General features: G+C 51.9%; 6 protein-coding genes across 6 annotated transcripts in view; 4 read left to right on the top strand and 2 right to left on the bottom strand.

The window, feature by feature from the left end:
- Window positions 1-306: 306 nt before the first annotated feature.
- COCVIDRAFT_23955 (hypothetical protein) lies at window positions 307-1,117 on the bottom strand (the record flags this gene model as incomplete). The annotated part of the gene is made up of 4 exons (XM_014704238.1): window positions 307-425; window positions 561-678; window positions 786-831; window positions 960-1,117. 4 exons carry the CDS (start codon window positions 1,115-1,117, stop codon window positions 307-309), a joined length of 441 nt encoding a protein of 146 aa, XP_014559724.1.
- Window positions 1,118-1,608: 491 nt separating this feature from the next.
- On the bottom strand, window positions 1,609-3,714 carry COCVIDRAFT_35041 (hypothetical protein; the record flags this gene model as incomplete). Its single annotated transcript, XM_014704275.1, has 5 exons — window positions 1,609-2,815; window positions 2,863-2,971; window positions 3,020-3,097; window positions 3,148-3,490; window positions 3,553-3,714. The coding sequence occupies 5 exons, from the start codon at window positions 3,712-3,714 to the stop codon at window positions 1,609-1,611; spliced, it is 1,899 nt and encodes a 632-aa protein (XP_014559761.1).
- Window positions 3,715-4,617: 903 nt separating this feature from the next.
- On the top strand, window positions 4,618-6,908 carry COCVIDRAFT_90779 (hypothetical protein; the record flags this gene model as incomplete). The annotated part of the gene is made up of 6 exons (XM_014704274.1): window positions 4,618-4,641; window positions 4,731-5,111; window positions 5,173-5,781; window positions 5,833-6,186; window positions 6,232-6,530; window positions 6,587-6,908. 6 exons carry the CDS (start codon window positions 4,618-4,620, stop codon window positions 6,906-6,908), a joined length of 1,989 nt encoding a protein of 662 aa, XP_014559760.1.
- A 1,632-nt stretch (window positions 6,909-8,540) lies between these two features.
- Window positions 8,541-9,735, top strand: COCVIDRAFT_13343 (hypothetical protein; the record flags this gene model as incomplete). The annotated part of the gene is made up of 4 exons (XM_014704214.1): window positions 8,541-8,951; window positions 9,005-9,074; window positions 9,126-9,338; window positions 9,392-9,735. 4 exons carry the CDS (start codon window positions 8,541-8,543, stop codon window positions 9,733-9,735), a joined length of 1,038 nt encoding a protein of 345 aa, XP_014559700.1.
- A 1,506-nt stretch (window positions 9,736-11,241) lies between these two features.
- On the top strand, window positions 11,242-12,993 carry COCVIDRAFT_35038 (hypothetical protein; the record flags this gene model as incomplete). The annotated part of the gene is made up of 2 exons (XM_014704273.1): window positions 11,242-11,647; window positions 11,708-12,993. 2 exons carry the CDS (start codon window positions 11,242-11,244, stop codon window positions 12,991-12,993), a joined length of 1,692 nt encoding a protein of 563 aa, XP_014559759.1.
- An 847-nt stretch (window positions 12,994-13,840) lies between these two features.
- The window catches only part of COCVIDRAFT_91008 (hypothetical protein), a gene marked incomplete at both ends in the record, with an annotated part of 3,690 nt that continues 637 nt past the window's right edge, over window positions 13,841-16,893 (top strand). The window contains 7 exons of the mRNA XM_014704272.1: window positions 13,841-13,959; window positions 14,006-14,387; window positions 14,444-14,494; window positions 14,551-14,838; window positions 14,882-15,104; window positions 15,181-15,317; window positions 15,370-16,723. Coding sequence (XP_014559758.1) covers window positions 13,841-13,959; window positions 14,006-14,387; window positions 14,444-14,494; window positions 14,551-14,838; window positions 14,882-15,104; window positions 15,181-15,317; window positions 15,370-16,723 — 2,554 coding nt within the window. The remainder of the gene's footprint in view (window positions 13,960-14,005; window positions 14,388-14,443; window positions 14,495-14,550; window positions 14,839-14,881; window positions 15,105-15,180; window positions 15,318-15,369; window positions 16,724-16,893) is intronic.

Raw genomic sequence — 16,893 nt, 5'->3', positions numbered from 1 at the left:
CGTACTACCACATATGCCTACCGAATTATCAAGATTTCGAGCATGTCCTAAATATGTTTGAACTTGCAAATCCCATTCCATCTACCTGCTGCATCTAAATATCTGCACTCTGCATCACCACCAACCCGCCTTGGCATACGTTGACCACCATTCATGCTGCAATACATCACACAGTTGTACAGGCCACGTTCGCTTCCGGTCTTCTGTCTAGTAAAGGAAATTGGAATATGGCATTTACATTGGGCGCTCCGAAGTATTCGATGTCAAGAAGGAGATAATCGGATAGCGAGCATACCAGCCTGCGATCTACTTCTCCTCAGGGTAGAGGGTCTCCTTGAGGGGAATACCAAGCTCCTCGCGTATCGGCTCAAGCTCCTGAAGGTACTCGGCGTATTGGCCCTTGTTCTCCACCTTGAACTTGATACCTGTGACGTATGTTAGTAATCAAAGCTCCGTGGCTGGTCACACCCCAAAGTTGCATCATCTTGTGACATGTTCCACGCCCCGCCGCTGCGTAAACCGTCCAGATACACATGGGCGGGGTATAATGAGAAACGTACCCTCGAAAACTCGGACAGCCGAGGGGAAGTCATTGACACGCCTGGCAGCGCGGAGAGCGGCAGTGATGACTGCGGGGGAGGGGACGAGATCGTAGGCGAAGCAGTTGTTCAGGTTTCGCTGCAACGTGTTAGCGCATAGCTCTCATTCACAGCAGTCCACCAGCTGGCTCAATGCAGCTCGGGTGATACCGGTGCGGGCCGTATGCTGGGGCACAACAAACATACCTGAAGCTCAAAAACATCATTGACCTTCTCGAACTCCTTCTCATATCTACAATGGAGACACAAAAGTCAGCGCTGCAGCTCTAGATGCGGTCAATCGAACCCAATGGCTGTCCGTAGTTCGTGGTCCCACTATTTCTCCCCAATCGTCCAAGCCCCTCCATGGATTCCTCGTACCTGGCGGTAAACTCCTCAAACGTCTCTTCAGCGTGCGCATCGCTCTTTCGGATAGCCGACTGCGAGAAGGTGCGCTGAGCGTTCAATGCAACGGTAGGTGCTCGGTAGGCCGGGACTGCCACCCGGCTGACCTTTGACGCGGCGCGCATGAAGAGCATGGTGCGGTTCAATTAGCTGGCGGCTAGCTTTTCGAGGTGATGAGGGGGGCTACTGGACGGTTGAGCCGGCGTTGCGTGGGCGAGGGGTGATGTCGGTGGTGGTGCGATTTCGCGTGAGGTTATGAAAACGAAAGCTCAGACGATCCGAGTTGCACCCAAGCCAAGCATGGAAAAGTGGGTCGCTCTTACTATCACTATACCCAAGGCTGAAAGCATAGTCCTGACACCCCGCATGCATATACTGCGTACTAAGTATACCTGTTTCCTTGATCTATATGAATATCAGGGAGTCATTAGTGTTACGATGGTCCATTGAACTTGAGTGCGCTGTTTCCAATTCACGTGTTCCCAAACCTGTGTGGGGTTTTGCAGCAACCAGCTCATCAACGAAAGAGTCATTTTCAAGTCAAAGTTGCGCTAGTTCAGTATCAGAGAATAAAAAAAATGCACTTCATGTCTCACTAATATCTATGGGAATCAGTTTGTATCGCCTATACCCTATAGTATCCTCCAAAAGGCGCGGGGCCCTCGGACGTGGCTCGAATAGACATGATAGGGCTATCATTGTCATCTTCACCGTCTGAGCTCCCGTACATGTCCTCGTCCAACTCATCATCTGGCATCGTATCTTCTTTATCTTCATCATCGCCATCATCACCCTCGCCACCTTGGTCAGCACCCTCGTCATCTGCGTCGAGGTCTGCATCCAAGACCGTGTCAGCCATGACAGGATCTTCTGTCATATCTTCGGGAACATCAACGTCTTCCAAATTCTCCGCATCATCCACTTCCCTTTCTTGTTCGTTTTCTGCCTCCATTTTCTCGAAAGCGTATCGCGGGTTTCTTGCAGCCCAACGGACGTTGTGCATAACCTGGTGTTCTCTTCTCTTTTCTTGGTGTACCTGGCGGTCATCTATCTCTGCTTTATATTGAGCTGCCATTTCCTTGTCGTCCCATAGTTCCGGCCAGTCGACAATACGCTGGTATATTGAGTCATCTGGTTTCTCGCCACCAATGATTGTGTTCATCTTATCCTTTAGTATCACCGTCGCCTTAGCCCATGTCCCCACATGATACCATCCTTGAAAGGTCGGCGCACACGTCGTCCTGATATCCTTTGTAGAAAGAATTTTCGAAATCAGAGGGTCGGTGATGTCGCAGAATTGGAATAGATTTCCAGTTTGTGAGACATGAACACCGTCAAAAGTATGCTCAGACTCCAGCTCTTCCGGAGACATCTTGGCTAGCTTCATGACGTGTTGGTCGAAAACTGCGCGGTGTTTTGATATACCCGATTTGAGATATGAGAGAAAAGACACCGTTTGGTACTTGCGGTATTCAGGATCCTTACGAGGGTCTACCCCCCAACGCACAAGTGCTTCTCGCCAAGGTCCACTCTCGAAGAAATACCCACAGTATATAGCTGCTTGCCGGAGCTTGGTTCGCTTGCTCCACCCGAGTCTGTTGTACAGAAGTTGACGAGTGACAATAGGTCGTTCAAGGAGCAAGGCTCTAATGTTGGCGATCAACGACTGCATATAAGGCGAGAGATCCCTCTCTGCGGGTAGGTTGGGTCTCGGTCCATTTGGCACATGCTCGTCGGTGGGTTTGACAATGGTGTATGCGTTATAAGACAGACTTCTCTGCACATTGACAACACCTTGGTCGGTGTATTTGACATTGGAGTTTTGCTGGAATCTAGCTAGGGGTTAGTAAATGTTGGATTCGCAGAATTGTAACCATACCGGTAGTTGAAAGCGATTGGCATTTGCAGAAACTCTGCAGATGGGCCGACAGTCTTGGTGAGATCTGCACCAGCTGCTGTGTTGATGTTGTAGTTCTTTACTTTGTCATCTGAAAAATTATCAGTCATGTCTTGGGACTACTTGGACTCAATCTTACATCGTCTGGAAAGAATGTGATCACGCAAGCCGAGCATTGTGTCGTTGTGAGAAGCGGCATACTGCAAGTCAGGCATATCTAAGTAGTCAGCACCAGATACTCAATGTGGTCAGGAAGTCAGCACTTACTCCTGAACCGGTGAGTCTCGTCAACTACACCAACAAGAGCAACCTTGTATGTGGATGCATTGTCTTGGATGCTTCGGTAGATTGTTGGCGCATCGACGTATGTCTGATTGTTGTCACGGGCTATGTCGTCTTCAGCAAGAAAGGGCCCCGCAGTGCCGCGCTTTCGTTTGCGACCCGTTCGCTTGGGGACTGTGACTTTGAGGAGTAGGTTGTTGGTGCGCACTGGGGTGGATAGCAAACGCTTGGCGAAGGGGTCGTCGGGACGAAGAGAGACAGAGATGAGCTTCTTCAGTTCATCATCGCCCTCCGCGTTAACGGTGGTTTCCAGTTTCGATCGCAGGCCCTTGGGTTACGTGTTAGCATGCGGGTGTGGCATGGAGTTGTAGTACAAAGACTTTTGCTGACCTTGCTCAGCTTGATAGGCCCGCCCAACGAGGCAATGCCCTTTTCCACGTTCTTGATGATGGCTGGATGCTCGACAACCGAGATGGCACGCGATGGAATAGGCAGCCACGATGCATGCTGGCTTTCGCCGTTTGCATTGGGCGTGGATTGTTCGTCACTCATGGCGCACTGCAACAGATTTTTTTGTTCACAGGGCACAGAGTATAACTACACGCAGTCTCTCGTGTGGTGGTGTTTTGCAGAGTCTGCCCGAGCACGGCAGAAGGACTATCAAATAGGGCGCACACACAGACCCTGAGCATGCGAGGCCCCGTTTGCAGCGTCCCTCTAAAGTACTACTTACTATATATGGTGCTGGGGATCTGCCTTATGGCTCGTTATGGGCGCGGGTGGTCAGGTGACGTGCAGCCATGCAACGCCGCCAAAGCCTATTTGTCGTCTATGTGCGTTGTCTCCTTCGCTGCCCCTGGCTCGCATCTCTCAAAGCGCCCGTCGCCGCATGGCCGTGTGTATGTACATGTGCTATCGGGTGTATGATGTCGTGACGGCCGCGGCGGGGCTCTCGACATCCCAAACGCACGGCCTCGCTACGGGACGGCTAGCGCGAATCACTCGACGCCGTCTGTCTGGCAGCAGCCCTGAGTTGTCAGTTGACGACCTGCTCATTCTCTCATCTCCAGCTCTTCAGTTACACGCCTCGCTCTCTCTGCCGGTTCGCCTCTACGTCACCACACCGTTGTTGGGGCTCCCCTCAGCTGCCTTCTGTTCCCTCCCCCCTCTCGCGAGCTCTGCCCTCCACCGACTCCCCGTGCTGCATCCCAAGACGGCTACACACTAGCCTCCATCCACCATCTCACGCGTCCCCTCGTCCTCCATGTCGACCTGACTTGCACGCCTGCCCAGTCGTCATTTCCCCTGCCTGCGCTCCTCTTCTGGCACCCCATTGGCGCTCTTGGATTGCGACCCCCCTCGATACACGCCCAGAGGCCCGCCTCAATTTCGGACGCCCGTCTCCGCAGACACCTCCGCAGCGCTTGACCTGGCCCTGAGCGCTCCTGCACAATCATGAAGGGTTTCCGGCAAAGGGTCGTAAGTCTCCGTTTCCTCCTTGAACCCTTGCGCTGCGGCCACCGCCCGGTGCCCTGCCCCTCTCTATGCGCGGAGGCTAACATGTCTAGTCTGAACAGCTTTCTCGAAGCAAGGATGGAAAGTCGTCCAAGAAGAAGGACTCAAACTCGGGCACTGCTTCGCCGTCGCTCGGTGCCTCGAATTCTCCCTCGGGCTCCGCCCAGGCCACTCCTTCCTCATCACAGACGCAGCTCACCGACGCGCGAAGCAAGAACCAGCCCGCTACTGATGGCGCCGCAGCCCACCACGGGTCGCTACAACAGAACCAGCAGCCTTCGTCGGGCTCTCTAGCAGGTGGGCAGCAGTCATTTGCTGGACAGGGCCTGATGGGTCCTGGCAATGCTGGCAATGCTGGTGCTGCAGGTCCAGGCACGCCTTCTAGACTTGGACAGCCCCTGGCGCCGAGCGTCGTCATCAGCCCGAGCGCTCCTGTAAGTACTCTTGCCCATCATACTTATGTAGAAGGCCTGCGTAGACTAAGTATTCTTGCAGCACGTTCCCCCTCCTGGCGCTGCCGAGACCATGCCTGGCGACCTTGCGCCTCCAAAGGCGGGCCAGAAGTCGGGCATATTCGACCGTCTTCAAGCGACCCCCAAGGACAATATTGAGGGTATAAGGACTCCAAAGAGGCAGCATTCATCGCGTTTTGACATTTCCGATCAGCGTCAGCGTGAACTGGAGAAGCTACCCGGATTCCACGAGGTGCCTCCAAACAAGCGGGAGGAACTGTTCATGCAGAAGATCGACCAATGCAACATCATCTTCGATTTCAACGATGCCAGCGGCGACATGAAGTCCAAGGAGATCAAGCGCCTGGCCCTGCACGAGTTGCTCGACTACGTTGCCAACAATCGTCAGGTCATTACAGAGAAGATGTATCCTCGCGTCGTGGAAATGTTTGCTAAGAACTTGTTCCGACCCATTCCACCTCCCATGAACCCACAAGGCGAGGCTTTTGACCCCGAAGAAGACGAGCCTGTGTTGGAGGTTGCATGGCCACACATTCAAGTCGTCTACGAATTCTTCCTGCGCTTCATTGAGAGCCAGGACTTCAACACAAACATTGCCAAAGCATACATAGACCACAGTTTTGTGCTCAACGTATGTACCTGATTTTTTAACAATTACCAGTCCTGCAGCTAATCTTCCCAGCTACTTGAGCTTTTCGATTCCGAAGACCCCAGAGAACGCGACTTTTTGAAGACGACGCTTCATCGCATATACGGCAAATTCCTAAACCTCCGCTCCTACATTCGTCGGTCCATCAACAATGTCTTCTTCCAATTCATCTATGAGACGGAACGATTTAACGGAATTGCCGAGCTTCTCGAAATCCTCGGCTCCATCATTAACGGTTTTGCTCTGCCCTTGAAGGAAGAGCACAAGCTTTTCCTGACAAGGGTGCTCATTCCGCTGCACAAGGTAAAGAGTCTGAGCATGTATCATCCACAGCTGGCATACTGCATTGTTCAGTTCCTAGAAAAGGATGCAGCTTTGACAGAAGAGGTAAGGTTAGATGCCCAGTCCAACAAGCTAGGCTAACATGTGCAGGTTGTTTTGGGTCTTCTCCGATATTGGCCCAAGGTGAACAGCACCAAGGAGGTCATGTTCCTGAACGAAGTTGAAGACATATTTGAAGTCATGGACCCTGCCGAGTTTGCAAAGGTGCAAGAGCCTTTGTTCAACCAATTAGCCAAGTCGGTCGCCAGCCCCCACTTCCAGGTTGCAGAGCGAGCACTCTACTTCTGGAATAACGAATACTTCTGCAATCTTGTCAGCGACAACGTCGAAGTCATTCTGCCAATCATGTTTGCACCATTGTACGAAAACTCAAAGGGACACTGGAACCGGTATGATGCAGCACCATGTCGTAAGCAAAGTCTTGGAGGCTAACAATTATGTGTAGAACGATTCATGGTATGGTATACAATGCTATGAAGCTATTCATGGAAGTCAACCCTCAGCTCTTTGACGACTGCTCGCACGACTATGCCGAATCGCAAAACAACGCGACACAAAGGCAGCAAAGTCGACAAGATCGCTGGGACAGATTGGCCAAGCTTGCAGAATCACGCGCAAATGGCACGGCGGAGAAGTCATCAGGACGTGTGGACGATTCAGCTCAAGGACGACTGGAAAACCTGCGTCTTCAGGACGATGGGACGACATCGAGAGACAGGCGGCCGAAAGATTATGAGCGTCAAGGCAGCCAAACCTCGGTACGTTGATTCTTAAGTCCCTAGAACTCGAGATGAGCATTCTGTGTGGCCGAATCGGTGTACTCTTAATTATATTCCTAGACTCCTAGGTCTTTTTTTTTCTATACTCTCTCACTCTCTCTGTCTTCTTCTTGTCCAGGCATTGGCTTTTGGTTCGAGTGGATCTGACGTGTTTGTGCTTTGTGTCCTTGTAGCGACGGCACCATTCATCATCAGGGGAGCACCATGTATCATCCAATGCTCGTCGTTCGGCTGGTCGACCTCGTAGCAACAGTCGGCCAAACTCGTCGTCTGGTCACGCTGTCTCGTCGCGAGGGCCTTCTGGACGAGCGAGAGCAAATTCTGGGAGCAGCATTGCTCGGGTCACGAGCTCTTGAGGCCTATGGCTTGTGCATGTTGTCTCATTCCATATAGTTTGTGGTCTATGTGTAGCTCTTTGGAGTATGGCTTGTAGTTCATGTTGGCATTCAGCGGTCGCGTAGGTCCCTGGCTGGCTCCCCCAAAAGAAGGACGGGTTTCTTTCTTCTTCTTCTAACAACGGTGTTTTGGATCTATTTTTGTGGAGGGCTTATAGATGTGCGAGTGACGCCTACTAGGGGTTTCACTTTTGCGCACCTATGTATACGCAATATTAAGACTATTTTCGAAAACAAAAAAGGAATATGAAAACAGGCGGTGGCGAGTAGTGTGAAGAGGTGCAGAATTGAAAACAAGGGGTAGGTTGTGTGCTATGATGACCAAAAGAAATAAGGGGGAGAAGGGAGGGTTTTGGGATGCTGCTTGTTCGTACGAAGCAATGCGGAATTGTGCTTACATGGGTACCTTGACAGCGAAGTTCCGGGGTAGTCGAGGTTGATGGACGAGCTACAAGTGACAGTGAGTGCCAGCGACAATAAGGGGCGGTGTATCGGCGACCGGGCCGCCAAGATTTCCGGAGCACTTGTTCCCATTTGGTGAGTGCCACGTCGAGGCCTCTCCACAGTGAGCAAAAGTTTGGCTGCGGAACCGAATTGAGCATTGGGGGTGCAATGGCATGCTGAGCACGTGGAGGGGCATGGATGGGACTGGAGGCGATTGGATTGGGGTCTGCCTGTGTCTTGAAACATTCATGGACGGTACCGACATGGGCGTGGGCATGGTACCGCATGCAAGCAGACGTAGGCGGGCTGCCATGATGCATCTGAGCTGCCAGTAAGACTTGGCAGATATCACCAGCAGGCGTGCTAGGGGCTGGCCTCGGTCTGCAAAGTGTCGCAATGCGGACGAGCAGCCGCTCGATAGGCCAGATCTGCGCCAATGGCGGAAGACCCTAGCAGTCATTTCCGACCTCCTTTCCGGCGCTGTAGTCAAGAAAACTGGCGCTGACCCTTCTTCAAAACCCTCATCAACTCTTCCTCTTCCTCGCGGTGTGAGATTCACTTCTACACATCTTCTTCGTCGTTCCTTTGCGCCTTGCGTGTGCTTGGTCGTGGTTGCCGTCTTTTCTTTCCCTCCGCTCATTGTTTGATTACGCATTTTGTTCCTCTCAAACCTGATAGGCGCAGCCATTCGAATCAAAACACTTGACATCCTCTCCCGCCAGACTCCGTAATCTTCCACTGTTCCCGCCAGTTCGCACGCACGCACGCATACACAAACACAATGGGAAACCCCGAATGGCTTGAATACGGCGTGCCGACGCTCGACCGTCCTTTTGGCCTGGCTCTATGGCCCATTTTCGAAAAGGTCTTTGAGCCCATTGCGGGCTACAAGCCCCAGGACTTCCGCTTCGAGCAGGGCGTCACACCGCTCTCGACCTTCAAGACGTGTGTTGTCACACTTGTTGTATACTACATTGTAATTTTCGGCGGCCGGGAGCTTATGCGCAATCGCGAGCCCTTCAAGCTCAGCTTTCTCTTCAAGCTGCACAACTTTTACCTCACCGCCATTAGCGGTACACTGTTGCTGCTTTTTGCCGAGCAGATCATCCCCACGGTTGTCAGGAAGGGTCTTTTCTTCGCCATCTGCGACCACGAGGGCGGCTGGACTGACAAGCTGGTTATCCTCTACTACGTACGTATTCATAACAGGCGCCCGCTGCAGACCAGGCTAACACATGTGTACAGCTCAACTACCTCACCAAATTCCTCGAGCTGATTGACACCTGCTTCCTGTTCTTGAAGAAGAAGCCTTTGAGTACGTGCATCCGAATGGCGGTCAAGATATCGTAAAGCTAACGGATTCCAGCTTTCCTCCACACCTACCACCATGGCGCGACGGCCCTCCTCTGCTACACCCAGCTCATTGGCCACACCCCCGTCTCATGGCCCGTCATCACCCTGAACTTGGCGGTTCACGTTGTCATGTACTGGTACTACTTCCAGAGCGCCCGAGGCATCCGCATCTGGTGGAAGAAGTACATTACCGTCGGTCAAATCACCCAATTCGTCCTTGATCTTGGTAGGTTCCTTCGTAAATTGACAGTGCATTACAACAGCTAACCCCCCGCCTAGGCTTCATCTATTTTGCGTCATGGACCTACTTCACCAGCACCTACTGGCCCCACATCCCCAACATGGGCAAGTGCGCTGGTGAGGAGTTTGCCGCCATCTCTGGCATCTGCATTATCACTTCGTACCTGTTCCTCTTCCTGGCATTCTACTTTGCCACATACAAGAAGCCGGTTCCCAAGGGCCGCCGCAGGGCTACCAGCGCTCTCGTGGAAATGAAGGACGAGAAGGTCCCCACCGTTGGCGAGGCTCGCAGGCGCCTTTCGATCACCCGTGGCGCCGCTGCTACTGGATCTTCGCCCAACGGCACTCCCAACGGCCGGGCGACGCGCAGCCGCAAGGCGTAAAGGGTGACGTTGTGGCTGCGCAGGCTATAGAGGCGCAGCTGTAGCGCGCCATGCTTGGCTAGAGGAGCTACCAGTTAGGCCTGGCTCCTATGACTTCGTTCTTGATGCGCCATGGCCAATTTAGGTCGGCAATTTTGATACTTGTTGTAATTGTTATGTGTGGGGTGGGACGGTTTTGGCTTGCCCCGTGTTACGATAAAAGCATGTAAGAGCATGGTTGGTCGGTCGGATTGCATTAGGACAACGGTGGTGTTGGGATTGGGCTTTGACATGGGCAGTCCACGCACGCGTTGTACAAGATACTCGAATGACAGATAATGCATAATAATGGTCAAACTTGGCCTTGCCATTGTAGTTGTTGTTGTGAATGTGGAGATTGTGTGTATGCATGTGGGGCGTGTGGGCGTATTGATGTTTGCGTTCACGTGATGGAAATGGAGTAGGCTGCTTTTTTGGTGTCCGCGGGGGATAAAGGGGTCGGTTTAGGCATTGTGTGAGGGCTCTATATGCAGTAGTAGAGTTGAAACGCTCATTGCTTTGTTATTGGTATGGAAATTACTGCTTCTGGGATGTTGCCACTTGCGGCTATCGGAGCTTTTCATGGGCAGATGTGGGGAAGCTTGACCAGATTTACACGTGCAAAACTGAGGGGTGAAGCATGGTGGTAAGACGAGGCTGACAAGGGATCCGCCGCCATTACGCCATGTGCCCGGCGGCCAGCGTGTACTTGTAGTTCCCGGCTTGATGCACACTCCGAGCAAGGCAGAGAGAAGTCGGGGGTGGCTCATCATGGACTGTGCAGGCTACCGGTATCGTATCCATGTATGTAAGAAAGAAAAAAACAGACAGCACGGCGTAGTAGTAGCCCCTCGTGTCTGGTCTGACGGCACAACGGGCCTTGTCGTCTCGTTTGCGTTGCCAAGCACGAGTGGGTGGCGTGGACTGTGGGTGGATCGCCGGTGACATGTGATAGGACTGACATGTGAGAATCATGGCTTTTGTGGTGACCCCCAATTTGCTGCCGCCGGGCGCTCTCGTCTGGCCTCCCATTGCCATCGCCGTCGTTTTGCTCCCCTCGCACCTTGGCCCTACATCCGCTCAGCAATGCCGTAGCCCGGCCAATCCATCCTGCCACCCTTCTCCTCTGACTGTCATGCTGCCTCTGCCTCGTGCGTGACCAGCCGCCCACTCACTCCCCTGAACGACATCATTGCTACGTCCCCTCTCATTCTGCGCTCCCGCACCCCGGCATCCGATTCCGCTCCCGCTGAGCCCCCATTCCCATTCGAGCCCGCTTCTCCGACCCTTTGCTAAGCATTGCGATCGCACGCGGGAACAGGGCAGCGCGACGTAGCGCAACTCTCGCCAGTCGAGCACAGTACACTATCTGATCGCATTGCCAAAACACCCTCCCGTCGTGCTTCGCGCACTGAGCGTACGTGGGGTACCGCTAGTCGCCCGCATCACAACCCGCACCCTTCTTTGACCACGTCCTGCCAATTCACAATGGAGCAAGAACGCCCACTCCAGCGTGCCCCGCCGCCTGCATACACCCAGCACGAGCCTGAGTCGCTGCATCTGCCCTCAGTACCAACCCATATACCCACTCACAACCATCACCCCGACAATGCAAGACTCCCAGGCATCAAGTCGCTGCATCTGCCCGAGACCAAACCACGTCATACGCCACACACGTCCATAGAATACAGTCCGCGCACAAACTTCGAGGCATCGCATTGGGGCGTCTTGCCTGCTCCAAATGGCACAACCTTCCCGAGCGTGCCAGAAAGCCTGCCACGCGAAGATGTAGGAAGCCCCATGGACACGTCTAGTATACGGGAAACGAGCGTCAGTATGGATGACCCAGATGTACGATTGGCAGCCGAGGCGCTAAGCGGACTGGGCAACCCAGGTATGTGGGGGGTGGTGCCCTCATGGTAAAGAGTAAGCATATACTAACTACAGCCTATAGACTTTGTCCGTTCTCCCACAGCACGATCTCTCACATTGTCTGCCCGCCCACCCACTGCTGAACCACCGGAACCACTTCTGTCGCTAATCACCTCGAATCACCCATGGTTGGGAAGCTCCATCAATGGCTCCATATCCGCTTACAACACGACAAAAGGGTACACGCCGCGTCTAGTCCAATATGGTGCCGAACTGCTCGAACGCAATATTGGATCACCCGTAGTAAATACTGTTTCGTCTGTAGGTAGAAGAACCGGCATGGAAAAGAGCCTGCGCCGTTACCTGGGCGAAGGACATCGCCGGCCTAGTGATCTTGAACAGGGCGACAGCGACAGTTCTAGAAGTAAGAGACAGAGGATTGCAAGTCCTGCAGATGATGCCATGGATGTAGATGATGCACTTGCGGCAGCATCGCGAACAAGAGGGGGATCTCAATCTTCTTACTCTGAATCTCTTCCAGCCTACGATGATCAGAGATCTCCAAACTACGAAGAGGCGATTGTAGGAGACACGGCTGGGCAAAAAGCGCCAGAACAGCGATCCGAGACCCCACAAGACCGTCGCGTAAACTGGTCTACACAGCTCATCATGACCACCTCTGGTCTTGGTGTTGCTCTGTCCGAGACATCACTGCGCTCCTTGAAAATCTGCCTAGGTCTCCTCCGCAGCGCAACAACACACATTGACTCCGTCATGCGTGCACTCAAGCTGGTCCTGGAAGAATACGAAGCCGCGCTGCGCAACCAAAGGGAGTCTTCGTCCAACAGCACCAACCACAACATTGCCCAAGACGAAAAGGCCCAACTCAACGGCAACATGGCACAAATGGGCCTCGTAGATTCCGACAAGGACGACCAAGTCCGCCGCTTCGCCGACCGCATCAAAGAACTCTCCTCCGATATCTGGCAAACCCTCCAATCAGTCGTGCAATCCGTGTCCCGCTACACCGGCGGCGCCCTCCCGCAAAACGCCCAAACCGTCGTCCGCACCCAGCTCCTCTCCGTGCCCCAGCGCTGGCAACTCGCCAGCCGCAACACTAGCGGTAGCAGTAGTGGTGGTGACGAAGTCCGTGGCGCAAACCGTATGCTAGCCTTTGCCAAAGAAGGGCTTGATATGATGGGTCAGATTACGACGGTTGTGGATGGTACCGTGCAGAGTGCAGAGTGCTGGCTTCAACGTATTGGACGGAGACCTGCGAATGGGGAGGAGAATGCAGGACAGGCGGGGGAGAGTCAGAAGACGCCTCTTGCGCTTGAGGCTGGGTTGGGGAGGGATGAGAAGAGGTAGATGATTATATTGGTGTTTATATACATGTTTTGTTGTCTGTTTTTCTTTTCTTTTCTTCTTCTCTAAGCAGTTCCTTTGTTCTTGCTTCGCCTTCTCCTTCTTCACCTTTTGCGTATGTGTGTGTGTCTGATGTTCTTTTTTTCAAAGGGGGGGGTGAAAGCAAGCAATGGGTGAAAAGGTCAAAGAGCAAGATGAGTGTAACTGCAGAAAAAGCGAATATGAGGGTATTTTGTGTGGTGGGAAGATGGCGAGTGAAGTAAGGTGGGGAGGTTTTTTTGGAGGGGGGGGGGGTTAGTCTGGCGAGGTGAAAGTAAGAAAGGTGGAGGTGTTGTTGGATATATATCCTAAGAGTTGAAATTTAATTCCTTTATGGATGTTTGGATGTGGTTTTTTTGAGGTGGTGATGGTTGTGATTGTTATGTTGCTTGCGCTTTGGTAGGTGGTTATGTGTTGCTGTTTTTTGGGAGTCGATGGGGTTGGGTGAGGGTTGTGGAGTGTTGGGGGTGGGTGTTGGCTTGAGAAGGAAGGTGGAGAGAGTCGACTAGTGTGAGTAAATACCAGTTTGTTGTTTATGTTATTCTGGGTACTATCATTAACATTTTTGTACAGTCTCTATTCCTTTCTTCCATCCCGTCTGCTTCTTCCATCGAGTCGCTCGTAATTTAGCCGCCGTGGCTGAGGTCGAAACCGACTAATGCAGCCTTCCTCCATTTGGCTCCATCAGCTACAGCCTTGGCTCTGCTGTCATTCAGGTTGCAGCCTTCAAGCTTCTGCTCTTTGACTTTTTTACATGACTTGACCAGATGGATTTGCCATCTGGAAAAGATTTGATACTGCTCACTAAACAAGCGCACTGTGCTGGTCGACCAGCCCAACTCCTATGGCACCATCCTACGCTGCCGTGCACCGACTCGACTTCACGAGGCTGACACCAAGCACGCAGAATGATGACGAGTTTTGTGTGAAGTACGATCGCATCCATACATTTGGCAAAATTACTGACACCGTCTAGCATCATATTCATCCACGGCTTGCGAGGCCATCCTCGACGAACGTGGGAGGGAAATACAAAACCAAATAGTATCGGCAGCGATGCTACCAAGAAGTCCAAGAGTCTCCGGATACGGCCCTTTTTCCGACGAGAACAGGCTAGATCTCCTGCACCAGAGATATCACAAGCCCAGGACCCTCCCTCAACCCCTACTTCGTCATCGCCGTCTAGCATATTTTGGCCAGAAGAGTATCTCGTCCCGGACATCCCCCGTGCCTGCATATGGACGTACGGGTACAACGCAGACGTCATTGGCGGTATCTTCAAAGCCAATAACCAGAATAGTATCTCACAGCATGGTCAAGATTTGTCAGTTAGACTGGAGCGAGAAATTTGCAATGAGGTATGAGCTGGGTAAAACACAAGATCCCTCCAGAATTGTATCTAAATGCATCACAGAAACCAATTTTATTCGTAGTACACAGTCTTGGTGGAATCATACTCAAAGACGTAAGCGATCTAAAATGTGATAGACTACGTCAACGCTGCTAACTTTGTTGCTGTAGGCCATCCGCCGATCGGAGACTATGCGGGAGCGAACAAGATTCATCGTCTTTCTTGGGACGCCGCACCGGGGCAGCGGGTGTGCAGACTGGGGTCAGATTGCATCGAGTCTTGCCCGTGTAGCCATGCAAGACTCAAACAAGAAGATTCTTGAGACACTTGAAGTAAACAACGAAGTTTTGGATAACATCCATGAAGACTTCAAGCAGATCGCGTCCAAAGGCAAATTCAAGGTTCATTCCTTCCAGGAAGCACGAGGCGTTACAGGTGTGCGTGGATTGGAAGGAAAGGTAGCACGACACAGAAACCACTAGGAAAAGCTGACAATCCTAGGTGGTGGACAACTTCTCTTCCAAGCTCGACCTTCCGCGAGAATTTGAGACTGTCGAGAGCATCGATGCGAACCACATGCAAATGGCTCGGTGTGCCAGTAGAGATGATCAAGTATATCGCGCCGTCTGTGGTGTTTTGAAAGCATACGTGAAACAAGAACTGAAGAACCAGCAGACGCCTTCTGCTTCTGAAGGTACTGCTACGGGACTGACAGATGCTACCTGTACGTAAGATCATAGCCTACAAGACTGCCGTGCGACACAACGCTTATTGGTGACTTCTATTACTAGCAAGCAAAGCTTTGTTCATGGTGCCTTTTTCCAAAGATAACTTCTTCATTGGACGAGAAGACATCATCAACAAGATCAAAGAACGCAGAAAAGCTGCACCTTCACACAAGCGCACAGCTCTCTTTGGTCTTGGGGGCGTGGGGTCAGTATTCTTATCTATCCTCTTTGTAGAAAGTGCATTAACCCATTTTTAGAAAGTCACAGATTGCGATCGAGTACGCATATCGAGCCAGCAAGGAAACACCTCACATGGTGGTCATGTGGATACACGCAAGTAGCCCCGAAAAGTTCCAACAGGGATACAAAAGAATTGCCGAAAGGCTTCAGCTGCCTGGATGGGACGATCCCAAAAAGAATGTACTACAGCTCGTATATGAGTGGTTGGCGGACAGTCAAAATGGGCAATGGCTAATGATATTGGATAACGTTGACGAAACTAACATCTTCTTCAGCGATAATCAGGACAGTGATTCGCTTGAGAGCTATCTTCCGCAAGTGACACATGGATCAATCCTGATCACGTCGAGAAACAAGATTGCAGCAAAAGATCTTGTTGGCGAGCACACTGGTATCATTGAGGTAGAACCGATGAGCGAGGAAGAGGCGGTAGAACTACTTCACACCAAGGTGTCACCTATAGATTCAGATCCAGCAGATGCCAAGGCGCTCGTTCATGCATTGGAGTACATTCCGCTAGCCATCACACACGCCGCGGCATATATCCAAACACTAGGAGAAACATTCACGATAGGCAACTATCTAAATCTCTTTCGCGAAAGCGAAACCAATCAGGTGCACTTGCTAAGCAAAGACGAGTTGAAGGACATTCGGCGCGATCCAAGCATACGGCATGCAGTGATAGCGACATGGCAGATCTCATTTGAACACATCCGAAAAACGAAACGATCCGCAGCGGACCTACTTGCACTCATGAGCATGTTCCACAAGCAAGGCATCCCACGAGAATTAGTGCAAGGTACGACTAGCGAACTAGAATTCAACGATGCTCTGGCGCCACTGATCGGCTTCTCTTTCGTGAGGGTTGAATTCGGGCAGCAGTTAGTGACGATGCATCGCTTGGTGCAGCTGTCGATGAGACGATGGTTAGAGAAAGAGAAGGAGATTGATAAGTGGGTTAAAAGTTCGACACGAGCTATGGATATGGTTTTTCCAAGTGGGGATTACGGGACGTGGGAAGAGTGTCGAGTGCTGCTGCCGCACTTCAAAGAAAACACAAGCCATGCCACGACTGACGAAGACGTGCTAAGTATGCGAGAAAACATCATTCGGAGAGTTACGGCATACTGTGCGCCTAAGGGAGAATGTCAAATTATAGAGGAGACATGCCGATCGTTGTTGAAGAGCCTAGAGAGTTTTTGTGGGAACGAGCATCGAGCCACGATTGGTTGTACCAATAGCCTGGCAGTAGTGTTAGGTGAACAACACAAGTACGGAGAGGCTGAAGAAATGCATCGACGAGCGCTGCAAGGATCTGAAAAAATATTTGGGTATAAGAACTCAAACACGTTAAGAAGCTTAAATAATTTTGCAGGTGTGGTATCGAAACTAGGAAAGTGGGAAGAGGCTGAAGAAATGCATCGGCGAGCGCTGCAAGGACGTGAGAAGATATTAGGGCACGAGCACCCTGAGACGCTGAATAGCTTGAATAACCTTGCAGTAGTGTTATTAAAACTAGGAAAGTGGGAAGAGGCTGAAGAAATG

The sequence above is a fragment of the Bipolaris victoriae genome, assembly GCF_000527765.1.
Source record: "Bipolaris victoriae FI3 unplaced genomic scaffold scaffold_16, whole genome shotgun sequence".
In the NCBI taxonomy this organism is placed as follows: domain Eukaryota; kingdom Fungi; phylum Ascomycota; class Dothideomycetes; order Pleosporales; family Pleosporaceae; genus Bipolaris; species Bipolaris victoriae.
Note: the sequence above shows the minus strand (reverse complement) of the source record. Positions and strands in the feature narration are given on the sequence as shown.